The 20,453-nt window shown below is 39.9% G+C and overlaps 1 protein-coding gene across 2 annotated transcripts in view; it reads right to left on the bottom strand.

Moving 5' to 3' along the window:
• Window positions 1–2,823: 2,823 nt before the first annotated feature.
• The window catches only part of LOC113169157 (pro-neuregulin-2, membrane-bound isoform-like), a 41,080-nt gene continuing 23,450 nt past the window's right edge, over window positions 2,824–20,453 (bottom strand). Inside the window, exons 4-10 of one of the 2 annotated variants that reach the window (XM_026370339.1) lie at window positions 16,051–16,171; window positions 12,763–12,833; window positions 7,100–7,202; window positions 6,764–6,887; window positions 6,513–6,640; window positions 6,085–6,306; window positions 2,824–4,097 (exon numbers count right to left, since the gene is read on the bottom strand). In XM_026370339.1, the coding sequence (XP_026226124.1) occupies window positions 3,443–4,097; window positions 6,085–6,306; window positions 6,513–6,640; window positions 6,764–6,887; window positions 7,100–7,202; window positions 12,763–12,833; window positions 16,051–16,171 (1,424 nt within the window). In that variant the 3' untranslated portion in view covers window positions 2,824–3,442. Of the gene's footprint in view, window positions 4,098–6,084; window positions 6,307–6,512; window positions 6,641–6,763; window positions 6,888–7,099; window positions 7,203–12,289; window positions 12,349–12,762; window positions 12,834–16,050; window positions 16,172–20,453 lie in introns of both variants that reach the window. The other variant, XM_026370340.1, reaches the window with a different exon arrangement.

The following is a 20,453-nucleotide window of genomic DNA, read 5'->3' as shown; positions in this document are numbered from 1 at the left end:
TGTACCATTTTTGCTCCAATGGAAACTGAATTTAAAGCCTCGTAGTTCAGATCTTTTTCCAACTACGTTTCTAATAAATGGGAAGATACATCTGGTAAGAATACCACTCACTTGAAAAACTAAATAAAAATGTGAGCTCATGTAGCTTGGCGACCAAGAAATGTTGCTGTTGTGACACCATCTAGTGGTGTTTCCTGGCTACAGCATCAAAAGTACTAAATTCATACACAAAGCCACTTCCCACCTATTTGACCAGTTTGATTGATTAATTATTAGCTTTTTATTCAAGATTTTATTCTAATATGCAACATAAAATAAGTTTTACAACTATTCTTTGTTCTTTTCTAAGCACTGATTGCTAATAGACCCTCCTGCATAATTACATTTTTCTGAGTATAGATATTAGCATGGAGAAGAATAAGACTAAAATTAATTAGAAAAGAAGCTGTCAAAGTCAAAATACCATAAAATGATGACATTAAAGGACTGTCCTATATGATTCTTTGAAAGTTATAGAAATCTACAGTGTACTGCTCTGATTCAAGATACAACTAGGTTTAATATGATGACTATATAAGCTGTCACAGAGCAGAAGTACCATCTAAAGCAAGTTTTGTTATAAATTTATAAACCAAATCACCATATTAAACAGATGTTATTTCACAATCATAGTTTTAGTGTGTTCCCCGGAGACACATCGCGTAACGTCCGCCTCATGCCAGAAGAGTCCAACCTAGAGCCAAGATAAAAGATAAATAAAAATGCAGAGCAAATCATTCTACAGAAATAACTACATCGTAAAATGATATGAATAAAGATTTATTTTCTCATATGAACAGGTGGATTCATTTTTCATTTTATTTTACAATCTATGATAATCTCGCATTTTTCTTTTTTCTAGCATATTTCAGGGATGACATGGGGAAAGGTTCTTTTTTATTGCTGAATGTTAAATGAAATACACTTTCACTGACTGGAAAAGAATTGTCTGCTGCTTTTTTTTTTTTTTTTTTTTTAACCATGCACCCATCTAACCTTGACCACAAGGACATGCAGAGGAGAGGTGTTCAAACATTTCAAGCAAGGGTGGGGTCAGGTGTGGGAGGGGGGTGTTGAGGTCATAAAATTAAAACAGAAGAGACTAGCAGGACGTACCTGGTAGCATCTCAACTGGGTAAGAAGACTGGCAAAGTGACGGGAGTATCACATTTAAACAAGAGGAGCACTGTCGTCATTTCTCAGACATACAAGATCAGATCCAGAGGCGAGAAACTCAATAAAACATCTGCAAGTGAGGTATGACCAAAGACCATTCTCTATTACAATACCACTGTGCATTTCCCATATAACAGATAAAATTGCAGATCAATCTTTTTAAGGTTTTTTAAATCGATAATTATCTGATAATTCAGCATTCAGTTGATTTTTAAGAAGTAGAAACACACCGACGGTGATGAAACATCATCGACTGTCGTCTCTCACTGAGTAACTTACAATGGGTTTGACATTTCTTGACATATCTTTTAAACATTTACTTTTTCTTCAGTTGAGGACAGAGGGCTTTAATGGTTTGGTTTACTTTTAAAACTATTAATATAAACCTACTAAAATTGAAATGACTAGACCTGTCAACAAGACAAAGCAGTACACAGTACTATTGGAGGAGACGCTATTTGGATGCTATGTGACATTATTTGGAAGTGTGCATGTAAAGTGGAGCAGTCTAAATCAAGTGATAAAATGATTAATGTACACGGTCATTCAATGGACACGAAAATGTAAACAAGAAAGGCTGACAACTTGATAGATGGATGCATAATGGCTTTAAAAAATAACTCCATGTACTGTAAATATGCATTTATATCATGATATTTCATTATACACTATAGGCATCACATAGTTTTTCACACACAACACACTACAGTCATCTCTTAGAAAATGATGTAATCAAACAGCAAAATATAAAGTTTGCATATTTTTGCATTGTATGATCCTCCAAAGTTTCACAGCTATTTCATTTATATTGTCTAGTATGTTCTGTACTGTTCTCCACCGAGCTGCTTCCACTTGGCTTTCCTACTCTCTGCATGGGAGTGTTCAGGAAACTGGTAGACTGTATGTTAACATGTAGGCCCTCAACATGTGAGAACCCTAGTCTTAGGTAGACCTTAAGTTGAGGAAGAGGGTGAAAGGGGTTTAAAGTGTGACGGTGTTGGGAGTGGGGGGGCATGAGGAAATCCTGAGACACCGTGTGGCCTTTAACACAAGCCACAAAAACAGAATGAACACACGAGGATGATGAGGCATGGGATTAGGGGCGGAGGTGAATGAAGACAGATGCAATCTTTTTGTTTTTTGCCACCACCTCCGGAGGCAAAAGGTCACCCTGTGCCAAGTGGCTCAGTGTTTGTTGGCCTCATAACAGTCTAACACGAAGACAACCTGCTGAGAAATAAAAGGGACGTAACTGGGGCAGGCTGGGAAAGGGACAGAATAGCTGTAAACACATCAAGCAATGACCTGCATAACATACAACCCTACAGCAGCTGTGCCTGTCCACCTACATTTGGGGGGGGGGGGGGGGGGGGGGGGGGGGGGGGGGGGTCACTGTTCTGATAAAGTACTATTCTGTGAACCTCTGAGACACTCTTCTGCCGGCTCTACTGAGACACCAGTAGACCCGCACGTTCGATGTCACCACAACAAACAATGAAATTTAACAATCACAAATACATGCAAGCAAAATGACATGCGCACTCACACACACACACACACACACACACACACACACACACACACAAAGCACACAATCGCTCTCTCTCTCTCTCTCTCTCTCTCCCTCTCTTCGTCACTGACTCACTCGTTCTCTTGGTAGACACAAGTCAGAGGGCAAAAAGGATTTACATTATATTTATCAGGCGTTCTATTAAATCCCAAAACATAGACCCTACAGGCGAATCAGATTAATGTAAACATACACTTTATGTTGAAATGGTTTATATTGCGTGATATGGAAGGGGGTTATGCTCCAGTGGGGTTAGACTCCTCATAGAATGCAACTTGGAAAGAAAGTAAAACAGGAAACCAGAGAGGAAAATAAAACATAAATGTGTATAAAAAATGAGGCGTCCATATAAGAAAGGCTACAAAAACCTCCACTGGCCCTCTGGCATCGGCATACAGCAAAAGGCACCACAATATTACTCTATTTTTTAACGTTGTGAAAAAACTGGCACATCTTTTTATGCTGTAAATCAAAATGTACATATAAATAGAGTTTTCCCTATAAAAAAGTCTTTGCTGTTAACTAGTAGACAACTTTTGCTAAAATGAAAATAAATATTTCATTTGTTTAGAATATCTGTCAGTTATATAAAATAAAAATATTTCTTATAGATGCAGGTCTATACTATATTGATTTTTGTTGGTTCATTTTCACTCTTTAATGGGGTGTATTGTCCGGTTTGGTACGTGAGTGCGTAAGTCTCGTATGCATGTTCCCATGCCCACTGTGCCGCCCCGATGAGTGAGAAGTCCGACTGTCCGCTGGCCTGTAGATGGTGGAGGGCTCGGCATTCATGTTCTGCATACTGAGGAAGGGTGTGCTCTCACCATCCTCCTCTGACTCACTATCTGTTAGGCAGCTTCGAGACCCATAGTCCCGAGATGCCTCGTATCCACGTGGGGCCACATGGCCATTCAGTCTGGATCGCCGCCAGCGCCGGCTCCCAGTTCCACCGGATCCACTTCTCTTTGGTTGCTCCCGAGAGGAGAGATACTCCTGGGTGGTTTCATAGTCTTCTTCCTCAGCCATCCGGTAGGGGCTGGAGGGCAGGCTGCCTCTGCTGTCGTTTAGATAGGTACGACGCTGTTGCCGGTATGGCTCCTGGCACTGGGCATCGTGTAGGGGCACCTGGTAGCGGCGCAGCAGAGGCTGGTCATCCTCCAGAGGGTAGGGGTTGTGGACAGCAGGAGGGAGCGACATGGCATGGCTGGCATTGGGAGATGTGATCTGGAAGGTAGGCACCTGTGGGGGCAAGGAGTAATGGAAATCCACTGGGGAGAGGCGGGCTGGTGTTGTCAGGGCAGACACGTATCTGTGGTAAACACAGAGGGGAGGGGAGAGTTAAGTTGAAAGCCGCAGAGAACCCAACAGAGAAAGTGGAGTGTAGAAAAAAAACAGGATGAATTTTTAACAGTGATTCTGTTAAATGAGATTTTAATTTCATTGATGATGTTTTGGTCCTTTGACAATAATCTAGTGATATCTGAGCTTCACGAGAGGTTTAAGCCAAGGTCCAGCTTGAGGAGCAGCGGTTTTGGCTTCACTACAGTCTATGCTGAAGATTGACAGACACTGAACAGTCCTCCTCAGCACCCACAGGCTCTGGACAAACCTGCCCAACAGGATCCCCGAGCCAACCCCGTGTCCTACTTTACAAGATGTTTAAAAGCTGTTTTTTGACTCTGGCTTACTCAGGTTGCAGCAGCACATTATCCCGTGTATCGTTTTTTCTGTGTATGGGCCGATTAACATTCATACCATACATTTCCTAATCTTTTTCCATACCTGAACCAGAATAATGTGATGCTTGAAAATCTTCATGTTGCTTTTTTTATTTTAATAAACTGACATCTATACTCCCAGTTATTGTGACACATGTACTGTAAGGCTTTGAACTCATACTTAAGCTCATGGGAATCCTCACAGCTGTTAAAGACACATGATGTTGATGCATTTGAAAGACAACTTAATTTACACATCACTCGTGGTAAATCATCACGGAGCCTTTGGAATGTCTGTTATTGCCTTTAGGAAATGACAACACGCTGTGTGAGGCACAAACCTGCGATTGTCACACAGCACTGCTGATTCAGCTCTTGCTGAAGCTGTTGGTAAAATGGAAGATCCGTTTGTTACCTGGGATGACTCTGACAGGATGTTGGTTATGCAATCTGCCTCTGCATAACAACTCACTGGCTGAGGCCCTATTCACGCACAGATGCTTTTTGTATGCCGTTATTGTTTATATCTTTAGAACTCAAGCACATGAGGCAAGACATATCTTGTCTAGTTAGTTTGAGGATTTATTAGACACTGGTCATTTGCTATAGATGTCATTTAATCACATACCTCCAACACTGCATCGATTAATAATTTACTTCTGTTTTAGCTGCACAAGTGCATGCTGCCTAAACGTTATGCACTTAAAAACTGGAACTAAGTTCAGGCAAAAGGCAGCCAGACTCCAGCTGGATGATCCATTTGTTACGGGTGATCTGACATTACTGTGCACAGTCATTCAGCGAATGCTCCTGAACTCTGCTATAGTAGTTGCTTCTTACCTGTGACCAGTGCACAATGCACATCAAGGTATAGTTTAAGTTAAAGGAACAGAATTAAATATATGTTTGCATCGGACTGGGCAAGATTACGAACCAGCAAAAATGTCACAGTGTTCTTTAAAGCGAACACTTCCACACTATCCATAGTTACATACTGGCCTGCATAGGGCTGAGCTTATGGGGCTTAAGCACCAAATGTTTTCTGGAAGGCACCAAATCTTTATTGCTCACCACACATGGCATTTTGTTGTAATAAGTGCTGACAGAATAGAAAGCAGAGCCTCTATCTCCCCTGATGTAGATGGAGGGACTCTTACTTCAGACTATCCATTTAATAGCGCTAATTTCATGTTCAGCTTGGTGCTTGAATGTTTTGCTCATTATGCAACAGAAGTAATTCACTTGAGTGAAATAAAATTATATGAAAAATAGCACAGCTACAATACAAGCAGATTTCAGGGCTAAGCCCCAGATCTCCCCTGACCCTACACTTGCACTTGGAATAATGTACATTAGCTGTATGCACAGACTTCCCATTGAAATAAGCACTGTTTCTCACTCTTGCCTACCTTAGCGTATTTCATCATCATGTCTGCTGTGTGTCAGTTTCCACTGAGTCTCTCAGAGTGCCCTGACTGGCCTCTCGAGGCTGAGAGAGAACCAGCAGAGAGAGGAAACTTCTCAAAATGTTCACATCAAACCCATTGCCAAATCAGCCTCACAGGCCCTGTTTCCCACCTGTCGCTGTGCGGTGAGTCTCCCAGTGAGTCAAAGGACTCCCCGTACTGTAGGCCCGGCCGATGGGGGTCAGAGTAACCACAGTGAGCAGCGCGTCGCGCCCGTGCCTCCATGCACGCAGGACTGCTGCATTTACTGGTCCCCACAGATGATGACATCATTCCCGGAGAGTCAGAGAGGACACTGTCAGAGTGTTCCAGACTCCATGTTCGTTCCTCATGTCTTACAAAGGAAAAAAAGGTGTTAACATGCACACTCCTCTTTATTCTGGCTTCTTTTAAAAACAAAGCTTGAGAATTGATGCACCTGTTTCCAAAGAGAGGGTATTTAACCAATAAACGAAATGAATCAAATCCATTGTGTAGCTCCAAATGAGGGTGCTAATTATCATCGCAGGTGCATATGAAGATCATGTGGTGCCTGATTACCTGTGAGTTGATGAATGGGCTCGCGTGGAAGAGTTGTGAGATCTGGAAGAAGCGTGGCTGGCAGGGAACGATCCCTCTGTTGCAGGCCGCGTAACTCGCTCAGTTGCAGGGACATTCTTTGATATGTACTGTGGCAGATGAAGAAATGGGAAAAACAAAAGCTCCGATTATGTAACCAAGCACAAAACCATTCGGTGCACATCTGCGTGCGTAAACTTTGATAATGTTAGAAAGTCCTTTCAGAAACTCACGTCTACCATAGGGATTTCCTCTGGGCCTGGTCCTGGGTGATTGGGTCCATTAGCTAGGTTACGATTGGGATGTTCTGGACACATGTTTTGTCGCAGATGATTGTGCATCTTCTTTCTTTGTTTCCTGTTGTGTAAATATTTTGTCATTGTTTCTCCTTTGTGCTCCAGATACCAGAATATTTCACATCATGTCAAAAAACTCTTTCCACCTATGCTGCATATTACAAACACTACACGTAGTACTTTTTGAGCTTGAGTAAACATTTTAGCAAAATGCAGGTTGTGTGGAAATCTTAAAGGAAAGGCTCGAAAAGGTTCAGAAATCATTTCACTTACTTGGTTTTACAATAGGCAACCACACACACGATGCCCACCACCAACAGAGCCACACAAATACCCGTGATTGTCAGGACTCTTTTCTGGTAGAGTTCCTCTGCCTCTGTCAACATCACACCCACAAACGCACAGATGCACCCACACACATACGCATACACATACACACAACGTGCGTACAGTGAGAGAAACAACAGGAAAGAGAAAATCAGTCTCTTCAAGTGGTGCAGGTTTCTCTGTTCATTTACATTCATTTCTTTTTTGTTTTTTGTTTTACTAAATCCTGAGCAGTATGAAGCTTCATCTTCACTTACTGACAACTCACTTCACAGTCAATCCCCCTCGTCTCATATAATCACAAATACAACAGATGCAGTTCCTCCCCGTGCTGCAGTAAGGCAGCGTAGGTGGGAGCAGGGGGTCAGCAGTGGGTAGATATAAGCAACTGTATTCTCTAAAAATCCAAGCAATTTCAAACTGTACATAATACTATAATGAATCAGGCCTGTGATCGATGACTGGCAGAAACTGCAAACTGCACAAGTGCACTACTGCACATGTGAATTAGAAGTGGGCCACGTTTGACTTTAAAGTTACTACACCATGTTGTGTGTCATGGCGCAGAAGTCTTCATCTACTCAGGCATTTAGAAAACACAGTAATTTACAGTAGTTATAACAATATAAAGTTTAAAAAATCAGATGTTATTTAATATGAAACTGGAGCAATATTGACTGTTGCTTTTAGCTTTTCCAGAGAAGAGCTTGGGTGATGTTGAGGTACACTAGTAGACGTAGTGTGGTCCCTGTCAAATAATGTCATAAAATAAATTGAATTTGTACAACTCTTTCCTCCTTGCATTCACCAGCAGCCATTTTACTTTGGCACGCCAATTTGTGTCACCACAAATAAATCACCAGAGTGAGTTTATTTATAGAAGCAAACCGGGTAATACTACACTCATATTGCTTGTTATGCGCTGATGATGAATTTTCAACAGAGGAAATGGTACCGGTGTAAGTAAAACAACACAATGTTCTCATCGTCTTGTTCATAAAGGCACTCGTGTAATTACACAAGCTCTGAAAAGACACGTCTTAACATTTGTCTAACGCTCTCAACCACCAAAGCACTTTTCTGGAAAAGATAGCAGCAAATAAAAAGCTAACAACCAAGGAAGATGGAAATAGCGGAAGATAGGAGAAAAAAAACATGACTAGAGTTTCCAAATATAGCTTTGCATGCTCACATCACAGCATCTACTCCTTTAAAAGATACTTCAAAACAGGAACACAGATGGATTATATTATAAAAGGCACATTTCAGCTATACTATTGATGAGGTGATGCAAGAAACATGGACAAGAGCACACATAAATAATAATAAAAAACAGAGATGGCATAGCAAAGAAACAGACACTAGAGTCATGAAACTAAAGGATTGGCTAGACAGAGCTGAAGATTGAGGAAAGACATCTGGCAGCTACAAACATGATACATCATGCTTGTTACAGATGAAATGAGAAATCAAAAAATCAGTTTGAAAGGGAAAATATGCTCAGTTAAACTCAGTTAATAGTTCTATTGTTCCATTACACATGTGTGAGGGGTACAGGTGATTACATCCATGTTAATGATGTTCGATGGAAGATAAATTACACTGACCGAGGGTTTGTTATTCTAATGAGTTATGGTATGACTGATTGAGCGACTGATTGGTTAATTGAGGGACAATGCAATTTATAGTTCACACCACAGAGGGAATAGGAGCATGTCAAAACGGAGGACGTCTATTTAGTAGCTATGCTAGGACTAAGAATCAAAATGGTTTGTTCCATACCCATAAATTCAATCCCAAGATGCTCTGCCATTGCAGAGGGTTGACAGTTGGAAGAAAATAAATAAAAAAAAAACAAGAAACAGAAGACCAGATTAAGAGAGTGGCACCTTCTGACATATAGAGCACAGAGACAAAAACACTTGTCAATAATGGTCAGAACGGCGTGATCAGACTTAGAGCATGCAAAACACACTATTCAAACCACACTACTAGTTTACATGCCTACACAATTGATTTTTAGGACTGATTTATTTTAGCCAAACTATATAATTTGGTTCTGGGTGTTTCTCTTATGTCAAATGTCTCTCTATTGTATGTGTCCACCCAGTCCATTACTGTTGTGATTCTACATTTTATAAGCAATTGTTGTAGTGTTTAAGCTTGCAGATAGCACTCGTTCATTACATAACCAAATAAAATCTCCTAATGGGAATGAATAAGACGTATTAGGTGCTCTCACTACGGCCGCATGGGAACATGTGCGTCATGTGATGAGGTTACCTGCGCACTCATTTTCCTTCTTTCTAAAAAACATGCTACACTGTCGGTTCTCAAACACACCTATCAAATGAACAGGCAGGTTAAAAAGATTGTATGAGTCGTATCTGGCTAATCCAACTGAATAAGAAGAATTATAGTTGGACTTTATACTATATGGCAGAGTGAGGCCACAGGGAGGTTGCACCAACCAGCTGAGTCCATGTCTCTGGCAGCTCACTTGCTTTACTTGGGTTGAAGTAACTCCCAGCTGTTCTTATGACAACATGCTCTTGTTAAGCCAAGCCCTTATGGCTGAGCAGAAGTCACCCTCCTTCTCTTTGGTATCTCTTGGGGATGGGAGGCGCCCCACCAGGAGACTAGTCTATGAAATGAATGTGTGTGTGTGTGCGTGTGTGTGCCTGCTCTTTCAGAAAAGAAAATGTGATTTATTCTCCTTAATTGAGAGAAGAACATGTAAAACATGTGAAGGACCATTTATAGTTGTTATATACTGTAGTGTTCCAAAAAGGCAAATGGTGTAGCTCACTTTAAAGGCTACACCCAGTGCATATATCATCCTTAAATGTGTTTTTTATTAAACTGATTTTAAATGTGGATCTGCTTTTTTTGAAACAACAACAGGTTAATAGTCATATGTAAAAAAAGAATTACATCTTACGTTTAGAGTGAGTTTGAGTTTAACCATTTCTATTTGAAAATGCAGCTTTAATTTACGTCTACATGCGAGTTCGTCCCATGATAAGACACAGAACATTTTGTTTTATCTTTGCGTGGTGTGTGTGTGCATGTTATTAAGTACAAACGCATACTGTATTGTCCCAACACTGGCTTCATTAAATCTTACTGTTTTCATCATGCTCTTTAAAATCTGGCATCCGTTAAGCCAATAAATAGTCAGGTCATTGATTTGAACATGTAAACCAAGTAATCAAAGCTTGGTCTGTGCTCATGTGGTTGGATGAGGACTGGAAATAAATGCTGTCTGTGATGCAGTTGCACAGCTGCACTGAAGTTAAACAGAATACAGAGAAAGTGAGTGAGTGTAGGAAAAAGAGCTCCCACACACCACTGTCTGCTCTGCCAAAAAAACAAGTAATTTTAGCAGAGTGCATTACGACTTAATGTGAGATGAAATTACTTGTAGTCAAGAAGGGGGTTTTCGTATTGTACTCTGAGCCAACATATAACAAACAGTATGTGTGAGCTGTATAAGACTACAGAACAGGACTCTGGCAACATCAGCCGCAAGCAGATGCAGTTAGTTATTTTCTAACTTAAACAGGAATTGTAACCACATGGGCTTTGAAAGACATGATGCAAACATGTGCATTAAGATAGCAGGATATTCTTTGTTATTATCTGACATGAATTATAGACTTTGTATCTAATTCTATATCATTATACAGTACATCTTTCCCTCAGAGAAATATGTCCAGGTTACATGAGAGCTAAGTTGTTTATGTTGGATGATATGCTTTGCAGGCATTCAGCCAACAGGTGATATTAAGGTGTAAACAGTGAAGACTGCAGTAACACGTTGATAATCTAAAGAAGCATGATTTCAGTCCATGTAGATGGATCTCGAAGCAACCTTAAGGGTAAGATCTATCAAGCCGTAGCTCTCCACAAACCTTCATCTAATCTTGGTGTAATTCTGCAGTTGATGGATGCGTTTGCTGATGTTGTTGTGTGGAGTGGTGCAGGGTTGACTACTCTTACCCCAGGCTAGCAAAGCTGTTTGACATGGCAATCTAGTACAGCATGTGAACTCTACGCTGAGGACATCTGCTCCATTTTGTTGCTACTTCTAAAGCAATGTGTGTTTGCAACAAATGCAATTTGCTGAATGTTCTGGTTCACATTTAAGGGAAGAGTCATTAGGCTTCATCTGGCAAGCTACTGGAAAACTCTGACACATTCACAACAATGTTTAATAGTATACATTGTCCCTTATTAAGGTATAAGCTATTGGGCAAGGTATTGGGATTTGAAAGTGAAGAATTTCTTATTTAACAGGTTGCTATGTTCTGATGTGTAGCTTGGACTGTATGGGCATGCATATACTAACATTTAAAATATTTGCTGTGAATGATTGGTCATTTGGAAAATCTTACACTTACCATGGTTTTAGTACCACAGTAAGTGTAAAATCATGTTGACTCATCTATAATACTGGGGATTCACTAAATACATGTAATTACTACAAAATTGCTCCATAATATATTTATGAACAGTTCTACAAGTAGTATTTTTGGGGTTCTAGGTTCTAGAAATGCATATTCTGGAAATTATATATTAACCGAAGAGCATTGTTACATCAACAATACAATCTACCAGAGTGAATTATTTGTTCTATCTGTTAGTACATGCTAACTGTTCAGCTTGGCTTTCCATCCATGGATCTGCTCAAATAAGATCACGCATGCTTGTGTTTGCAGCTGATTGCATAAACAAGCATTGTTAGTAAGTCAGAAGTTAGGCTTTCCGCATCTAGCATTAGTTTTAGTGTTTAGTATTTGTTTGTCCACTACAGTACTTGCAGCTTGCTGTGCATATATCAACTTTCACAAAGCATCTAAATTCATCTGCCTGCTTAATATTAGCAAACTTACTCATAGCTTGTATCTGGGAGTAAACATGTGATACAAAGTTAAAGTGCACACTATATCACATGCAGACCAAGCACAATGACAGACTCCACCAAGTCATGCCAGCTTGTAAATGAGTCGTCAGACGAGGCAGAGACAAAACTATTAGGTAATAACAGGAGATGTATGCAATCTTTCTACACCCAGCATGCATGCATATCACAAGGACAGTCTGACAGAGTGACAGAAGAGGAAATTGACATACGGTAGAAACTGGCCATAACGTAGGTTTGACAGCGATCACCAGTAAAGTCATTCGGACACCTGATGGAAAGAAACAAAGCCACAGAAATAGAGGGAGGAGGAGAAGGGTGGTGGATGAGTGAGAAAAGAGAAAGAAAACAAAGAGAAAGAGAGGGCAAGGGTGGAGTGAAAAGGAGAGTGTTTGTAAGAAGAAGTGAGGGGGGAGAGGGGGGGGAGAGAGAGAGAGGCAGAGAAACAGAATTAGAACAACAGCACAACTACGAACAGCAGAAGCAGAGTGTTCCCATGGATGGCACCACTGTGTGCATGGTGGAGTATACAGCTCATTGCGTGTTGACCTGAGAAGGAGAAAGAGGAGAAAAAAGGAAGAAAACTCGGAGAGTGGGGGTGGGGGGGGGGGCAGCTGGAGTCCACAGAAGTAATCCAGTGACAACTGTGTCTCTGTTCTCAGCTGCTCATATCAAGTGAACATACTTGGATTGGGCATGGACAACCGCTGTGGCTCAGTCTGTATGCATCGTGGGCCAAAGTATCCAGGGAGACATCTGGGAAGGAGTGGACAAGTGTTATGAAAAGGAAAACACAGGAAGTGAGATTCACTGTAAATGTTATGGATTTACATCCCCTCACATATACAGTACTGTTAAAAGGTCACAGTGAAGCCATATGGATGAGTGTCAGTGAGTTCATTTAAACACTGTGTACACCTGTTCATTTTTCCATTCAAATAAATAGAAGATAAAGGACTTCTACTATAAATAGTAATAATAATAATGGTTAAATAATACTGCCATTTTCATATTGTATTTATTGTAGATATCTAATTTATATATCCTCATTTATTTAGGGAATATGACACTTAACATTCAATGAAGTGTTTTAAGAATCAGGGAATTCAAAAATGAAAAGGAAAACAACAGCTGGAAGTCTATAAAATCAACCAGTCAACACAAGAAAGGTAAAACAGAACGAAACAGGTGTGAGGCCATAATGTAAGAGGTAGGTATATAACAGCTTCAGGGGTTCCTGCAGCAAATACTCATCCTCTATAGGACCTCAGTCTGTACTCTGGGGGATGAGAGAAGAGTGACATTCATGAGGAAACGTGGAATGTAGTTCTTCTCTTCCTGGCTGTGGGGAGTAGTTATAACCTGCAAATGTGACCTTTTTACGAGCTACCGTGGGACGGTGAGGTAAAGTAGTCAAATCATGAGGAAATAGAAATATAAAGTTTTATTTCCCAGTTAATATAAATCCAATTTAAATATGTAAAATGTGGAAAACGTGGCTAGACCACTCTGTTGGCTGCAAGTCAAGGCAGGTTTTCCTCACATGTATTTATATTGTTGTAGCTGAAGACAGACTACTGTATCCTCATTTCCTCATTATAATCCCATTAGGATGAGCAGTCGGTCTTTTAGGGGCACCAGCATTCCACTCACAGTCACAACTCGACCACCAATCCAACAAAGGTCATCGCTCGTGATTTACTGGTTTCTCACAGCACCTCCCAGGGGCGCCATAACATTCAGCATTAAATTACTCATCCTGACTGATGGTGTTTGACAGGGGGATATCACCATTTAGACCATGAAGTGTCACCACATCATTTAAAAATCAGATGAGTGTGCAAATATTCTCTGTGGTTCAGAGAATCACTCGTTTGTCTTTAATTTACGTAAGGGGAACTGCGTTGTCCCCAGTCATTATTCTTTGACTACATGTAAACATGTAACATCTAGGAAGAGGAAAACACCTTTAAAAGAAATGAAGCAGGACTTGTTTAAACTGACAATATTCCACACACTGTAAACAGAAGACTTACACACACACCAAACCTTGGTGTGTTAATCCCATACGGAGATGATTTTGTTTAAAGTTAACATGGCACCATGTTAATTCTGCTTTTGTTTAGTCATTTGTAAAAAATAAAAAATAGATTTTCCTTTTTCAGTACAACCCTTCTGTTGTACTGGAGCTGTGGTGTTTAACTGATTAAACAATAGTCAACTGATACTGCATGTTCAAATATTTTAGTTTATTTACGTGTAGGAAATCACTGGAAAAAATATGTTTACTTTAGTGAGTTACTTACTTTGGGTGATTTATTAACCTTACATTTCTCCAAAGTTTATACCTCAAACTGAAAGAGCTGGGTATAAAAGCTGGGCTAGCTGTCTGCAGGACTTGTTTAGCAAGTGAGTAATACCCACTGAAGCCTCGCCGATATTGAATGAAATGGCTGTGGGGCAACAAATCCCTGCAGGCCCTCACTGCATTATCCAACTTTTCTGGACCCATGCCCCAGCCGTGAGTGAATTAGCTGCAGCAATTGAGTTATTGCTGCCTCCAATTTGTACACAGCGTATTGAACGGCTGTTGCAGCCATGTTCTCATTGCTTGTCGAGCATTCTTCCTTGGGCCAACTGGGCACAGAAGCCTGGCCCATGCCCTAGCTCTACATCAGCCAGTCAGGACTTATCCATTGTTGACATAGGGTCCAACAGAACATGCAACACAATATCTGACAACCATGATAAAGGTTTGTGTGCATATTTTGTCTTTAAGCATACCAGTATTGCTACAGTATCTAACTTTTTGGAATATTTTTTTTTAGTAGAGATATGCTCCATAACTTATCATAATGCGGAAAGGTGCTGTCAAAGAGTCCTGTGACACAGAACAGCACTAGCAGCAGCACAGAGACATTCCCTAGAGGTTTCAGTCTGCTTTTAACCAATCAGAGGTCAAACTCTGTGCATCACATACTCATGTAAAAAATAATACTTCTTGACAACACACACAACTCAAATGTTTAGCTTCATAAAATTATAGAATTTTTTTTTTAAACTCATGTTAAATGTAAAAATTGACATATAAAACATGTGTTCTCAGACATAAACTAATAAACCAAAAGATAGTCAGTTTGGTATGATAGAAGACAACCAGCAAATATCCACATTTGAGAAGCTGGAAGCTGTAAATGGCTGTTTTGCCTAAAAATGATTAATAGATCACAGCATAAAATATTTCCCAGGTTATTTTTCTTACAATCGAGTAATCTTTGCAGCTCTAAATATAAACATTTGTCCTGAAAAAGAAAAAAACACTGTTTATTTTAAATGTTAACTTCTCCTGAACATTTTCCTAAATAATGTATGTTGACCTCGAGCCTAACACAAACTAAAATGTAAATGTCAAAGATAAAAAAGGGGGTTGTTTCAGTGATAATGTCAGGCGGGTTTCTTCCTGAAAAGCAGAGATACATGGTTTCTTCAGCACTTTACACATGGGTCTTGATCCCCTCTTCCAAGGACCTCAAATGTAAGCAATGATTCAGTTTACCTCATTGGGGGCCTCTAACAGGCATAAATATTTGCTCACTTCTAAACCAGTGCCTCATGACATTTTGAAAGGGCTTTTAATGTGCAGCCCTCCTGTACACTAAACATGGCTTAAAAGGATGAGCACACTGCCGCCTCACTCCGTTATTAGTGTTAAAATACACAACAGGTGGGTAGTTAAGCAGACGTGCAGCGTTTTCCAGTGATGTGTCGCTGCTGTTGCTGAAAGAAAAAAACACTGGCGATCAAGCGCTATCAGGAAAATAAATAGCGACATATAATTTTGGGGTTAGGATGTTGACGAATACTGTAGAGACTTTGTGAAAAAGAGTTTTTCATTTAAACAGCGTGACACAGAATTTTTCAAAAGAAGAGAGAAAATACAGGTGTTGAAGGTAAATCTGAGGAGATAACTCACTTGCAGGAAAGTTGATCCACACCCTCTATGAAGAAACACTCGCCGCCATTCACACAGTACGACTTATCTGTGTCGTTGCATCTTTTGGTGTGGCCTGAGCCTGGAGATGGCGTTGTGGTTACTGAGAAAAAGACAAAGATAAAAAAGACAGAGGAAATAAAATACATTACCACTAATCAATCTTTGTCTCAGTATAACCTTCTTAATATCCTTTTATGTTAAATAGATAATTATTTAAAAATAAAACATGGAGTCAAAACCAGGACACAACATTATACATGAAATCGCACACATTTCTGATTTAATATGAACGTGCTATTATATGTCAGACAGTCTTACATATCTACAAGTATTTTCAGCTTTACCCACATTATACACTTGTATTTCCACGAGGACTCTTAGTTTTCCATCCACAAATGTAATTGTGCCTCTAAGAAGTGTTGACACTATCTCAAGAAGTTCTATGAGCAAAGATAAATATTTCCTTGACATAGCGTAGGAGTTGTTTATGCATTGACTCAGGTTCTTGGAATGGCTCAAAATGTATCTGCACTTAATCTCCCCGACTGAATAGATATATTCTTGGGATGAAGTTTTCCTATCAGCACAAAAGTAGGTACATTGCAGGGGAGGGGAGTGGTGAGAGAGGTGCACTGTGGCAGGATCGAGCTTGAGGAGCGAGCAGTGTGCTTCGCGTGTCAGATGTTGACATGTGACTGTAAGTGTGTACCTGCTGTCAGACACTATTAGCACCTTAGGAGAATGTGACAGTTTGTTGGTAGGAATACAGAAGTTTCCATTTGGAAACCTTTCACAACTACACCAGCTTCAGCAGCTTGACACTCATGTCATGCACAGTGTTGTGCATTGCACTAGGATTTTATTCAGCTGGGCTACTGACTCTGACATGTAGTAGGCTGTTTGCCACCAGCGCAACATTTCACAACTCTCATTTGTTACACAGTTGAAGATTGACACTCTCCTCTCATTGGAGAAGTGCGCTCTGCTTCATTCATAGGCACACGTTGGGTTTAGCTAGAACAACAGAGGTTAATTCCCCATGCTAGTGAGCCTAACAAAGCCAACGGATGACATCAATCTGCACTCCACTTAGTCTGCGAACAACATGATTTGTGTGTGAAATTTCAAGCACAATACTTCAAACAAAAATGAAAATGTGGGATATTTATTTAGTTATTTTTAAATCCCACAACACATCGCCATCAAACATTTCCAGGTTTAACAATTACCAGAAGTACCTTATCGTCACACCTGACCTCTGGCGTGTAAAACACCCTATAAAAAGATCAGATAAAGCTGTCAGGAAAAGGAACTTCAAAACTTTGTAAAACGCTTAAAATAGAAACCTTGTGCAGTCTTCAACTGTCACACACACACACACACACACACAAATAACAAAAGGCGGCAAAACAAGCTGCATAAATCTTTATCTGGGGCAACAGCCTATCCCAGAATGCACTGGTGAGCGTCCCGGACAGATCATCAGTCCTCTTCAGGGTGGGCCAACACATAAAGAATCATACTCACACATAATCTGCAGTCCACCTGGCTCACATGTGGGCGGACTGTGGGTGGAAAACAGACGACCCGGAGAAAACCCACACAAGGAGGTGCAGGACATGTAAACTTCACACAGAAAAGATCAAGGCTGATATTTGAACCCTGAACATGTTGTGCTGTCAAAGTTTATTTGGTTACTGCTGGTCATACCAAATCTGTTTCACTGCACTCACTTTTTTCTCCTCTCATTCTTTCAGTCACAATAACTTCAAGACTCCTTTTGAAGATACAGCTCAAATTCGATTAGTTGTGAAAACCATGGAAGTAGTACATGCTATTTCTTTGTAGTACATACATTAAATAAATATAAAAGGATATCATGTTAATCATTTTACATATACCCTGTAGAAATAACATTTTCTATAACTACCTTGTTTAGAGGAACTCTAAACCTATCAAATCTAAGACCTTTGTAGATTTCCCTACTGACAACATAGCAATATTCAAGTAACTGCTGCAACGAGCTTTCAGTGGCTTCAACGATGGCAAGTATCCTAACTCTATAGCAAAAACGATCCATTTGGGAACATTTATTGGCCTGCAGTCATCGACTGACATCCAATCTATGACACTGAACAGTAAGTGTCCCAATTTTCCTCTCCTCCCCTCCTTCTTTGCTGTCCTCCCTCCTTTCTTTTGTGTTCTACAATTACTCATCCATAGCAGTAACACAGATGAATGAAGAAAAGTTTCAGAACATATTGTATAAACTAAACCTCAGTACCATGCTTCTAAATATTTAACGATAAAGTATAGATATGAGCAACTACAAAACCATCTGATACAACTGCAACTAAACTAATGCACAGAGCATTTACAAATGACACATGTGCACCCACTTACAAGAAGGTGCGTAAAACTCTGCTCAGAAGCAGTGACACATCCAGGCAGGACGTGCACGTGCCACGGCTTTCTGAAAGAGAGTCTTCTCATCTTCATCTACAGGCAGGAGTACTGTCAGGGTGAATGCTCACATCATCATTATGAATACTGTAACTAGGCACTGAGAACAAACTATAGGTCAAGGTGGAATGTGGTGCATGTGAATGCAGGAAACCATTCGTGTGCAGTATAGATGTAGCACTTTCTACACTAGAAAAACATTTGCTCTAGAATATGTGTAATTCTTGGTAGCAGGCATATTGACCTCAAAACATAATAACTTTGAGGAGACAAATTATTTGTATAATAATATTGTGTCTACCAGACAGGGCTGCTTTAGGACTATGGGGATTTCAAATCCATTTGCTTTTAAAGTGTAGTCAGGAAATCACTTATAAGTAAATTTTGAATTGTGAGTGGTCTGTTTTTGATTGGATTATGCACTATTCAAGAGCCTCCTAGAGGTAGGTGTACTGTACATGATGCAAATGTTCCTACAACAAGTCATGTTCTGCTCTATAGTGTAATATATTTGAAGGCCATGACAACAAAGTGAGTATTTTTACCGACCTAAATACCCAATTTAAGCATTGTACTTTTGAATACTTGTTTTTGTATTCACTAAAGGAACCTTATTCTTCCATGTTCCACATTCCCTCTTAAGCCTAGATATTTTCACCTATAAAGGCTTCAATCTCACCATACTCACATACTCACAGTCTGCTGAACAGCGAACAGAAACAGCTCTTCTGTAGTCGTCCACAGAGCCCCTTTGGGCTTCTCAAGTAAGCCTATTCACTCTCTAACATATCAAACCGGGGAATTAAAATTACAAAATCACCACAAACCAACACAGACATCGCTGACAGTAGTTTTCTCTTGCTAGAAAACCCTTACAAGGAGCAGCACATACGGACCCTATGTCCCAGTGGCGAAACAGTTTTTTTGTTTTTTTTTTCTGGGGTGATCTGGTTCAGCCATTACAGTGTTTACTCATGCTGCACCACATGTTTACTCGAGATTAAAACTAATGACAAGGCCTACAAATTTATTGACATGGTTAGAGATACACATACAAACAACAGCGGGGCTTTTTATTTAGGAGTGTATGATGTGGAAACAAAATTGTAATTATGTTATTGTACTAGTGTGGCTATAATATGGCTTACAAGATGACTTTCAACAAGACTTAGTGTTATAGATTTGCGGCCTGATATGAGCTGAGATCAGCTCCAGGCCCGCCACAACCGAATGGATAATGAATAAGAGGGGTTAGCTAACAGTAGGGGGAAATGTCTGGAAATTGAATCATGGTAACTGAACTTCTTTCTTGTGAAATGTTTCGTTACTCAAGAAAGAAGTCCAGCTGCCACGACTCAACTCAGCAGAAGACGTCACCTGGATGACTGAGCATCTTCAGCAACATTAACATGGGTGAAGGCAAGCAAACATTTTTTGTATAAACAGCAAGAACCGGACACTTGAGATGTTGTTAAGGCAGGTGAAATATCATGAATGTACTGCTGACAGTGACTTGACTCAATGAATCCAGGTGACGTCTTGAATTAGAATAGAGTAATAGGCTATATGTGTTTTTTTTACATAAGTCTCCCATACTTTATATGCTATAATAAGAATATTATGAGTTATTTTTTTATGTCATGTATGTTTTAAAGCCCAAAGGTTTAATTTCTTTAGATTAAATTAAAGTTTCTGTAAGCTAAAATTCCCACCCACTACTGTACAAACACAGTTGAGTTGAGTTCATTTATATAGAGCTAAATCACAACTAAAGTGATTTTTAAGGGCCTTTACATTTTAAGGTTGAACACTTTACAGAATTATGTGGAAAACATATGCTCCTGTAAGGAATGATATAGAAAAATCAAATCCCACTTGATCATCACTAGATATATGTAATAATCAACACATTGTGAAAT

The sequence above is a fragment of the Anabas testudineus genome, chromosome 14, assembly GCF_900324465.2.
Source record: "Anabas testudineus chromosome 14, fAnaTes1.2, whole genome shotgun sequence".
NCBI classification, from domain to species: domain Eukaryota; kingdom Metazoa; phylum Chordata; class Actinopteri; order Anabantiformes; family Anabantidae; genus Anabas; species Anabas testudineus.
Note: the sequence above shows the minus strand (reverse complement) of the source record. Positions and strands in the feature narration are given on the sequence as shown.